Source organism: Physella acuta, unplaced genomic scaffold, assembly GCF_028476545.2.
Source record: "Physella acuta isolate Inbredline_101_S28 unplaced genomic scaffold, ASM2847654v3 ptg001231l, whole genome shotgun sequence".
In the NCBI taxonomy this organism is placed as follows: Eukaryota; Metazoa; Mollusca; class Gastropoda; family Physidae; genus Physella; species Physella acuta.
The window spans coordinates 227,501-239,987 of NW_026732747.1; the positions used below are offsets into that span (position 1 = coordinate 227,501).

At 34.5% G+C, this 12,487-nt stretch overlaps 1 protein-coding gene across 1 annotated transcript in view; it reads left to right on the forward strand.

Annotated features, from left to right (window-relative positions):
- Window positions 1-1,267, forward strand: part of LOC131957300 (uncharacterized) — a 9,265-nt gene extending 7,998 nt beyond the window's left edge. The window contains exon 5 of the mRNA XM_059322025.1: window positions 264-1,267. Within this exon, the coding sequence (XP_059178008.1) occupies window positions 264-313 (50 nt within the window). The 3' untranslated portion in view covers window positions 314-1,267. The remainder of the gene's footprint in view (window positions 1-263) is intronic.
- The last annotated feature ends 11,220 nt before the right edge of the window (window positions 1,268-12,487 follow it).

Genomic DNA, 12,487 nt, shown 5'->3' on the forward strand with positions numbered 1-12,487 from the left:
TATTTCCAATTTCTCAAAAAACGCATGTAAATTTATACAAATAATATTGCGCACTATTATGCACATATTTATTTTGCGTTCACTTGGTGTGCGATTCTTTTTCCGCGAGATTTTATTCTATTTTAAAAGTGTTTAAAATGGATTAAAAATCATGTCTATATCCCGAGTTCCCATCCCCTGTTGTTTTATATAAGAATATTCGAGAAAGTTTAGGGGAGATCACTCCCGGTTTATTAATACATATCTTTTCACCTATTCCACAGATTTTGTCTTCTTGTGTATCGGAACACTGTATGTCGTCCTACTAGCCTAGAAACAACTTTCTCATGAGTATTCCAGAAATGACGGCACATTTATAAAAATGATATGTGTTCGTAAAGATGCTTTTTGTCAAAATGAGTGGGGTCGGGGGTATAGCAATATTTGACATTCTTAATATTTATTGAGAGTTTTGTAAACGGTATGTTTAAGTTATAAAGTAAATGGCCAATCTACATTTTCTTAACAATGCTCATGTATTTTTGGTGATTAATTTTTTTATATTTTGGCCTACGGAAAAAGAAATCGCCAACAGCATGCTAATATTTTACACGGAAAGAAATGTATTTTACATTACAAAATGTAGTTGGAGGTTGGGAGGCTTGAGAATGAGGTAATGGAGTATTAGGTAATATAGGCCTATATGTTGGCTGATGTATTTTGTAACGATGTATTTGACTAACGCTTGTTGAAAGCATGGCGTTTTGTATGGACTCCAAAATGTAAACAAAGTGATAGGTTTTATTAATTTTTTTTTCAGTTAATAATATGCAATTGAAAATGTGACAATTATGTTTTTTTAAAAGTATTGTGGTAGTTTTTTCTCATAATTACAAGTAATTAGAAATAACGTTCTACATAACCATTTCTTTTTAACATACATTTAGGTTAGTATATAAAAACTTTACTTTGGAAAAAAATATAATATTGCATTTTTACGTAAAAAATGTCAGAAAAGTGGCGCGCTATATGAAACAAACTATTACTTGCGGCATCGCACTGTTAAATTAAACATCACTCTTGGACGATTGGTGCGTATTAGACATATTTTACTAAACAGGAATTTAGATTGATGAAACAGGACGACATGACAACTGGTGTGCTGGTTACTCCTTTAGCAGCGTACAGTGAAGTAAAGCGGCTGAAATTCTTTGCTTTCTGGATAGTTTAAACTTTCCTCATGTCCTATGGTGCTGTGTGAAACATAAAAATGTATTAAAAATTGTTTTTAAACAACACTGATTGTATTTTGTAATTTATTTTAATACAAACTTTAACTTTAATCAATTTATGAAAGTTTTTTTTTAAAACAAATCTTGCTGTGATCATTGTTTTATTAATTTAAGAATTTTAATTGACAGTTTATAATTCAGATCAAATTGTAAAGAATTCATAACAGAATTGACCTAGAATAGTAATAACTGATTCAAGTAAACTCAACGCAAACAAAAAGAAAATATACATTCACTGCTGTGATAAGGGGGACATTTTAATAACTTCAGAAAACATACAATTAGAAAGGTTACTAAAGCAATAAAAGAAAGAGTAAAGGAAAAATTCGACAATGCCATGTAAAGAACACTAGTTGTTTATATATATATATATATATATATATATATATATATATATATATATATATATATATATATATATATATATATATATATATATATAGCTGAACTACAGCCTCAGCTCAACACATGTTACCCATTCAGCACATTCAGTTTAGCCAATGTTGACACAGTTATATACATTATTAGGTAAACAAACTACAACAAATAAGGCCAAAAACATTTAGGGCCTGAAATAAACGAGTTTTAAATATGTTTGTTACTTATTGCATGTCTTCCAGTGTTATTCCAATCTGGCAAAGCCAGTCAAGAATGTATAAAATAACGAAAACACACGTGTTATGGTTTCAAGTGTTCGTTTTATTGCTGTTCATGTTCTTAAATACACTATTTAAATATTAATTACGAGAAGCAATTGAATAAAAATCTGAGTACTGAAGGATTACAAGAATAACGACGGCAGATGTTTAAGAAAAAATGTTTTTAAAAAATGAAATGCTAAATTGTGTTTGAATACATCTGTTTGCCAGTTTGAATACACCTATATATATATATATATATATATATATATATATATATATATATATATATATATATATATGTGTGCGTACATATATATATATATATATATATATATATATATATATATATATATATATATATATATATCCAATTCAATTGGTTGTCAAGTAATCTCATGACGAGGAAAATAGTTAATACACAGCGGTCGGGCCCTAGAATGTCTAAAATTAGGGCGTCTGAATAAAGTCAAAGGGAAACAAATCCGTGTTATTTAAAAGATGTTGTTCTAAGCGGGTTATCTTTCTTTAAAAAACCCCACACAGTCGGGCTCCCCTCTTCCTCGAGAGACAATGGAGTAACACAGGTAAGTGAAATCGTCAGGGCGTTTCCGAGCCGGGGTTTTAGCGTTAGAGAGAATTGGTTACCCGCAGGGTTTCTTTCATACATATTGCTCATCTAGAAAGGGGGGGGGGGGGGGGGTCGGCTCTTGGAAGTTCAGTATCTGTTTATTTAAACTTAATGTATTTTCTATCTCTGCCTAGGGGCACTACAGCTCTACAGTTAAACAAGTAAAGTCTGTTTTTCGTTTCTTTAAAGCGAATAATAAAGTAATATGTGTGTCAAGTATATGTAATATCTTTGTGTGTCAAATATGTGTATCAGATATGTGTCAAATACGTGTGTCAAATATGTGTCAAATATATGTGTCAAATATGTGTCAAATATGTGTCAAATATGTGTGTCAAATATGTGTGTCAAATATGTGTAAAATTTGTGTGTCGAATTTGTGTGTCAAATATGTGTGTCAAATATGTGTGTTAAATATGTGTGTCCGTTATGTATGTCAAATATGTGTGAAATATATATATCAAATATGTGTGTCAAATATGTGTGTCAAATATGTGTCAAATATGTGTGTCAAATATGTGTGTCAAATATGTGTCAAATATGTGTCAAATATGTGTTAAATACATATATCAAATATGTGTGTCAAATATGTGTGTCAAATATGTGTCAAATATGTGTGTCAAATATGTGTGTCAAATATGTGTGTCTAATATATGTCAAATATGGTGTCTCAGTTCTATGTCTTTAGGACACAAACAAAAACATGATGATACATAAATTACAATTACTATATTTTAATCTATTGTTATTGTTTATTCATATAATTTGACTTATTTTCGCACCTTCTAATCAGTTATCAACCGCAGCTAAAAGTGTTATACATAACAAACTTTCAATGATCAGTTAAATGAACAATCGATTGGTATATTTTGATCAAGCACAGGACCCAAACTTCCACTAGGTTCACACTTCGACCAACCGGTCTTCCATAGTTTTTTCACATCAATAATATCCTTGTCATCATTCCTGTAAAACCTAAAGATATTTCCATCCCGTATTACGTATGATGATTGCATATTTGTACGATAATAGTGCATAGCTATAGATGCAGTAGAGTTTATTGCTTCGAGTGAATCGCTGTATCCTTCTATATAGTTACAACCTTTGGAATCAAATTTTTTAAAATTGACATAAATTTCGCCTAGAAGTTGCTCTCTGAAAATATCTTTCGGTGGTTGGAAGCGGAATTTTATAAAAACTGCGCTAAAATTTTGACTTGATGTTTTCATGCTTGTGCAAGACACATTTGGAGCTTGATATATATTGTAATTAGCGATGTTGTAACAAGCTTGTAACGTTTTACTTGGTGTTGTGTTGGTCCAAATCGCCATTGTTACGTTGTTCGGCGCTGAGTTATCGAAGTAAATTGTGTACGAAGTTTTTTTTGTCGTGCTGTACATGACGTCTCCAATGGGAGCGAGGCGCACCAAATTAACCGGGGTTGTTGACCTTGGGTTGTACGTCCCAGGGACGTTAAGAAACAAACTCACGTTCTCGAAATACGCTTTTTCGTTGACCGTTTCGTCAAATACCGTGGACGGTACCCTGAAATTCACGGTATCCGGTTCCGTGTTGCTGAGCACGAAAAGAACCACGGAAATCGCGAATGTCAATACATTTCCGGTAAAAATAGCGACTTTAATTTTTTTGTGATTGTTTCCTAATTTATCCGAGAAGTACTTCACACCAAGAATAATAATACGGAATATTATGCTGAAAATAACAACGATAGCCTTGGTCAACTGGAAAATGCTGATCGGTTCTTCTTTACATAGAGCTATGACAAGGGAGATAATCAACTGCGGCACGTCTCCAAACCACACGGCCATCATGGATACAAAATCATCGAAGTCTTCGAAACGTTTCTCCCCGCACCAATCAGCACAACAATTCTTACAGCAGCGCCGTATCAGGAAGGCTACTACCTCAATGCCGAAGAAGACGGATCCAATGACCGTAAACGCCAAAAGAGCGTATTGGATCGCTTGGCTTGGCGGGCCGTACACGATGCCCTTTTTGGTAGTAGCCACGTCGGAGTAGAACAGCCAATCGGCGATGACGTCAGCGATGTCCGTTAGAAGGAGGAATGACGAGGCCACCACGTGACCGGCCTTTAGACAGTTGACCATTTTCTTCTCTTAATTTCTGATTTAAGTTTGAAGTGAATTTTTTTTTGAGTTTTAAGTTTTATTGTATTGTTGGTTGTAATGTTCTGTTTCTTGAAATGGTATTTTGCCGAGTCTTATGATTACAAAAAGGTCGTTTTCTTTCTAATAGAGTTTATAATGATCTGTAAAAAAAATAAATAATTGCAAATGATTTAATAGTGTAAAAAATGTTTCGTAGAAAACTAAATTACCTAGCCAAAGGTGCTAGGAGAAAATGTTTTAGTACTTATTTATAACACATACATAGGTAATTATTAGTTACCCCTAAGGGCTGTATAATCTTAACAGTCAGTTTGGATCTTATTGATGTACTATATATTTTCTGATGTTAGTAAATGTTTTTGTTTAGGACACAATATCTCAGACAAAATATCTCAGACAAAATATCTCACACATACAATATATCAGGACATTGCTCAGACAAAATATTTTATGAGACAATATCTCAAGTACAAATGATCTCAAGAGAAATGATCTCAGACGAAATATTTCAGACAAAATATTTCCGACTAAATATCTCAAAGTATCTTTAAAAATAATTATAATTACTTAATTATTATACAACTGTTTTTGAATAAAAAATAAAATCAGTAAAAATAACACACATTTTCAGTTAGTATTCGCATGTGTGTTCATCCCCGTCCCCTCACATTCTCTCTTCTGTTTAAAGCTGTCACAACCCACACACACCCAACCACACAATAGCAATGCAAACCCCCAGGCACAATTTATAAATCAGCTAACGAAAAAAAACCCTAACACTTAAATATCCACTACATGCTTCACTACCAGCATTGTAGTGATTCAACATCCACAACGCCTACCTGTTAGTGAATAACTCAAGAACAGAACATCTAACAGAATCTGTTTATATTATAAACAAAAGAGCTTTCAACTTTCTAGAAAAAAAAAAAACACAACTAAAACAGAGCAAATAAAGAAACAAACGTTTCAAAGTGTATGCGATCAAAGCTGACTCGCTAACGTCTGTGCCACGCGGGTTCATTACACATCTCGTTACGCTTGGCTGGTTTTTGATTCAGAATACAACCAGCACACACACACACACACACAACACACACACGGCCGTCTTAAAGACACGCCAGTGTTAGATTGTATTCAAAACACGCTGGCGGGGATTGAGAAAAGTCGAGGGATTTTGTAATTACCGTGTTGTTCTTATTTTTAGACGACTTTTTAACACATAAAGATTTCAAACGTCGAGATTAGCCTTATACGGCAGGTGTCGTTGATGCATGAAACGTGTTGCGACATTGACAATTCCATGGGGATCAAATGACATACCAGCCACAGGTCAATATGACTTGGACAGACACTACCCTCGACTAACAAATGACGGGCCGTTAATAGCGCGCGACAATGGCCGCGCTCTGCTACCCCAGGATTCTGACCCAATTTTGACACCTCAGGTTGACCGTGGCCTGACCCCCAAAGCCAAGACAGACTTTATATGACAGGGGAGGTGATACGTGGGGGGGGGGGGGGGGGCTACACTGAATCATCAAAACACAAAGTGTATTCGGTTACCAGCGAATCTCACCTTTCAGTGAAAAGAAATGAAATTGAAACCAAAATTACAAGATCCCGCTAGCTAAATTTTTCCACAAAAAAAAAATGAAAGCAAATAAGCAGATTGTGAGCGATAGACTGCTCCAGTTCTTGTTTGCAGTAGGAAGTGAAATTAAAAAACAGCCATGTAAAATAAAACTAAGGGTATTCCCAATTCTACCCAGAATTGATAAAGCATTTCAGTGAAACCATGGACTAATATCTCGACGATTAGGCAGAACAGATAAGAATGTGTCATTTGTTGTGAGAGTTTTGACCATGTAAGTAAGCACTGATAAACTAATCCAAAGGTAAGTATAACTCTGGGTTAAAATTACACTGTACAGTTAGCGAAGTGATAAGTTGTGTAATGAGTATGAAGTAGGATGAAAAATTCAGGTAAATAGGCCTGTGATTTAGGTTATTATAAACACAGTGTATATTATAATAAAATGTATTTTCGTTTTGTTTATAGTGTAATAAACGCTTAAAACATATAACTATTTCTATATTTTGTGGTTTGAATTACGATTATCAGCTAATAGTGATAAACTCGTGTTTTAATGACGCAAGTATTAGCTATATAATTGAATTATATTACCATCCATAAGGCAGCTGAAGTAGAGTTCACATGTTTTTTTTTTACCTTGGTACATGAAGGGATAATGTAGTCAGTACTATGCCAAGCAGCCTTTACTATCCCTAATGTGAGTTAGGTACCCATCAGAGCTGGGTGGACTCAGGAACGGTCTACAGTCACGAGTCTGGACCGAGATTCGAACTCGAGACCATTGGGAAGCAGCCGAGCGTTCTACCTCTCATTTGTCCTAAAATATTTTGTCCCGGTATCTTTTGTCCATGAGATAATTTGTCCTTAAGATCATTTGTCCGTGAGATATTTTGTCTGAGATCATTTATCCTGTCACCGTATTTATCTTTTGTTTTGTATTTTTCTTACCATTTTCTTGCAGGTAAAATCTATAAGATAACCGTCATTCAAGGCTCAAGGAGAGAAGATGTTATCCATAAAACAGACAGTTCCCGCTGTTGTTTTATTTATCATCAACGTGGCTGATTTAATTACCGACTGGCTGTTTTATGCAGACGTTGCAAAAGCTGATAAAGGAATTGTGTACGGGCCATTTGACCCTCATCTAGTTAAGGCGACCCTGGCATTCGCGATAATAGGATCAATATTTTTTTTTCTAGAGATTTTGAATATTTTGCGGGGGTTTTGTAAGGAAGGGGAGCGCATCGATTCCGATTACGTAAGTGTTTTTGGAATTGTTGTTGTGGAGATTCCCCAAATGATTATAAGTTTAGTCGTCGCTCTATGCCGGGAAGAGCCTATCAGCAGGTTTCAGTTTAGTAAAGCCATTGTTATAATTATCAGCATGTTCGCTCGATCGGTTATCCTTGGAGTCAAATATTTTCACAAAAAGCGCAACGATGAACTCAAGAAACACCATAAGAAAATTAGAATTTGCATACTGATCGGAAATGTTTTACCGATTTTGTTTTCGGTGACTCTGTTATGTTTGAACTATTTGACGAGGGACGATAACGGCGACCCATACTTCCGCCTGCCTACGACAGATTTCGATGAAACCTTAAATGAGAGGCCGTATTTCATGAACGTCAGTGTCTTTATGTACCTACCTGAACTGAACCCAACCCAAGAGCTGAACCAAACCCATGAGTCATCAGTCAAGTTGGCCAACTGGGTTCGGATGACGTCATTGAACGATTTACTGACCAAAAGAAACGAGGAACTTAAAATAGATGTTGAAACTAAAACACCAGGAACAATGGCGATGGCGTTATGGAGTGGCACTAAATCAGGCAACGTATTTTCATGGAATTTATCTGGCTGCTACCAAATCACAAATTTTATCCCAAATATTGCTGAAAGTTCAACATGTGAACATGTAAACAAAACAAGCTCAGCTTTTAAATCATATCTTATCAATCTTTATTACAAACAGCCAGAGCAAACATTTCGTTCACAACTTTTGGGGGAAATCTATGTCAATATAAAAATGGCAATTCACAATCAATGCAGTGAAATAGATAATTACTCCGAAATTTTGGAAGAAGTGAAAAATAATTCTTCCTTCGTTATGCATTACTATCATGTTAGTAGCAGCGTAAGCTCAAAAGATGCACATCTTTCACGGAGCAAAGGTCAAGTCAAATTCTACAACAGCAATGACGTTGATATGATAGATGTCAAAAAAGTATGGAAGACCGGTTGGTGCAAATGTGAGCCAACTGGAAGTTTCGGCCCAGTTTTTTATAAAGCTAAAAGTATTATTTGTTAACTGTATAAGATTGTATGAAATATGTTTGATTCATTGTTTTTTTTATATTCTTTATTTTTTATATACAGTTTTAGTATGTGCTTTTTGATACATTATTTTTTCATGAAACTTAAAAAAATTATTATCTGTATTCACACATGTAAATAGATTTACACTTTTTTGACAAAACATGAATATACTTTTTTTTTTCTAAAATAATGATGTCGATAAAATAAAAATGTACATGTAGTAGTTGTTTGTGGAAATATTATTGATTATTGTAAAAACTTTAATTTATAGTTTGTTAAATGCAGCAACCCAACAGTATTATTTACAATTTATGAATATGGCAGTTAATGAATTATCAAACATTGATGCTTAGTTTTGTTAAATGTCCAGTAAAACTTCTATTTCATATTAAAGCAACAAAAAAAAAAAACAAAAAAAAAACAAACAAGAAAATAACTATCTTATAAATGTATTATAAAAAATTAATGTACATGTATCAAAAAGCTTTATATAATAATCCCATGTTTGAACAATAATTATGTAACATTAAAATATTATTTTTGGTCTTATAAAATAAAAAAAAAGCCTCTGTGGGTCAGGTAGCTAAAATACATTTTCTTTTTATGTTCCAGTTTTTTTAAACCTTTTCTTTTATTATTATTGTTTTTAACTACGACGATGTGAACTTTTGTGAGTTCTATAGGGCTGGTAAGTAGGTCACCAACCAGTTCCATGGCTCATGCAGGTTTATTGAGCCGTAGAACTGGTTGGTGACCTACAGCCTATCAAACTTTGCTGTCTCAAAGGATCACCACATAAAGGCACATTCACGAATCACGACAGCGCGTAAACTTATTGGTAAAGAACTAACCATGGAACGGAGTGGTCTAGCGGTAGAGAGCTGCACTGCTAACCCGTAAATCTCGAGTTCGAATCCTGGTTCTAGTCAGTAGACCGTCCCTGAGTTCACCCAACTCTGATGGGTACCTAACTCACGTTAGGGAAAGTAAAGGCGGCTGGGCATAGTGCTGACCACACTATCTCTTCATATGCCGAGGTCACAGAAACAAGTGAACTCTACTTCACTTGCCCCATAGACCGTCAGTGTTGAAAGGGAAACTTTACAAAGAACTAACCACCATTTGAATACAGAGAATACACGGGGAAGAAAAAAGGAGTAAATCTGTTACTCTTTCCTCGGGATTTACAGTTATAGTGTGGCCAAGTCATTTTTACTTTCCCCGACTTAAGTCTGGTACGCACTAGAGCTGGGTGGACTCAAGGAGATCCTTTATGCCCAATCATGTGAACCGAACTCATGACTATTTCTTTTAAATCATTCGTTTTATCGCTCATCTAGGCCATCCCAAACTTTTAGGTATCTAAAGTATAGCTTTATAAAAAGCTGCTCCAACTTTTAATTTGAAATAAAGCTAAATATATATTTAATAAGAACTAAAATAAACGAATACCAAACTGATAATTATCATTAAATTACAATTTACCTACAATCTTTAAAAAATGTACACGTGGAATGTAACATGTTCCAACTACGTCATGACTGTTACAGCTATCCCATAAATCCTCCAGTTTCCACTGTTAAAATATCTCAAGACTGAATTTGATGGGACTATTTGGTAAAATAGTAGAGCATTTGACTGCTACGCCGAAGGTCTTGAGTTTGAATCTCGGTTCGAAATCTTGACTGCAGGACTTCCCTGAGTCCACCTTGCTTTCATGGGTACCTGACTTTCGCTAGGGATACAAAGACGGCTGGGCATAGTAGTGACCACACTTCCCCTTCATAAGCTGAGGTCTTTGAAACAGATGAGCTAACTAATGAGTCCGATGTGTCTTGGGAAAGAACGAGGAAAGAAGATGGTGAAGCGACACAATGTTGACATTCTTTTCACCTTCGTGTATCTAAAAATTGGTTGTGAAAATGGTCTTGAAATTTGTGCTCATCAGTTCCTTCTATTCTGAAAAGTGGTTTTTATGCTGCTATATCACCTTTTCGTAACAACCCAGTTTTTAGCGCAATTTCCTTAAAGGAATTGCGATTATTAACTCGTCATTTCTGGATGGATGGATGGATGTGTGTCCGCAGCTTTAAGTCGTATCTCCTCCTCAACGAAGCAATATCGAGGACTAGTTCCAAAGCAAATATGTTAAGCAAGTTCCGAGGATGATTGTGGGCTAAAAAAATTCCCGGAATTCCTTCCCGGAAAAGCCAAAATACCTCGAAAAAATGCAGTTTTTGGCCCATATCTCGGCAACCAGACCACTCAGCGACTTGAAACATTTACCAATCGATTCCTGCCATAATTTAGAACAATATTGCCGAAGAAAGTTTTCAAAAATATCCTTTCGTTCGGTCACAAAAAATTAATTAAGGAAATTGCGCTTAAATTGTCACTAGACGTTTTATTAACTTGTTTTGTTATGCTAAAATGCCACTTTTTAAAACGTCACCTCGATATGTCACCCGATGTCAACCCCCTACATACCCTGGTGACGTCACAGAAGAGTCGAGTCCAAAGCTAAACATAAATCTCGCTTCAATGTTCTCAGCCAACAATGCCAAGCCTATTGTTTACTCCAATCTCAAATAGCTCATGTTTGGATTGCATGCCGTGGAAACCAGTGGCGTAGCCAGGATCGTCTCATGGGGGGGGGGGGGGGGGGTTCAAATTTTTACCCGGGGACAAAATTTTGATTTGCACCTCCCCCCCCCCCCCTCAAAATTTTGATTTGCACCCACCCCCTCGAACTTTCGATTTGCACCCCTCCCCTCTCAAACTTTCGATTTGCACCCCTCCCTCAAAATTTCGATTTACAGCCCCTCATAGTTTATATATATACACCGAGGGGTCTATGGTGGCCGGGTTTACGACCCCCCTTAACCCCCCCCCCCCCCCCTGCCTACGCCACTGATGAAAACTGATAGTTCGTAGTGTGTGGTTGCTCTTTCAGTCAGTTATGTGAAAACAACCTGATTATCGACTGTATTTAATAGTTTTGAATTAATATAATCAATCAACGTTGCACATTGTCATTAGGTTATTCTGGTAGTAATGTTTGTTTTTACTGTATGCGTTTAAAAATGTATTTCCAAAACAAACTGCATTGCACATCTGTACTATCAAAGTCTAGAACGTGTTCGTTTATTCTTAATGGAAGTACAATCTACCAATACTGTAGAACATCTTTAATTAGATGAAAATAAAACTAGAAGAAAGAAAATAAATCAGAATGAATTCACTCGTCAGAAGAGATTGAAAACAAAAACAATGTGAAAATACTTGATGAGGTGTTTCTTTATTTAGTCTACTTTAAAAATAATAGCTACAAATTAACAAAAAGCTGTACCAATCAGACAAAATCTGACGAAATATTGAATTAAAAAAATATTTTTAAACTATACGACATATATATATATATATATATATATATATATATATATATATATATATATATATATATATATATATATATATATATATATATATATATATGTATATATATATATATATATATATATACAAATGATTTGTTAAAAAATAGACCTTTTTTATTATACACACTTATTTGATTCATCTGTTTTAAAATAGTTGATTAGTTTTCAGGCACATGTATAGAAAATACGTAATTTAACAAAAAACAGATTATTTTGATTATTAAACATAAGTATGTAGGTTTAATATAATAATAATTAAGATTCAGGTTTATAGTTTCTAATATCACTAACAAAATAAAAACCTTATTGTAAAATAAATAAACAGTATATTTAATAAGAAACAAATTATTTTGATAATAAAACATAAGTAAGTAAGCTTTAATATCTATATTTTACATTAATTGTTCATTATGTTTACAACAATAAACACCGTTAAAAACAGTA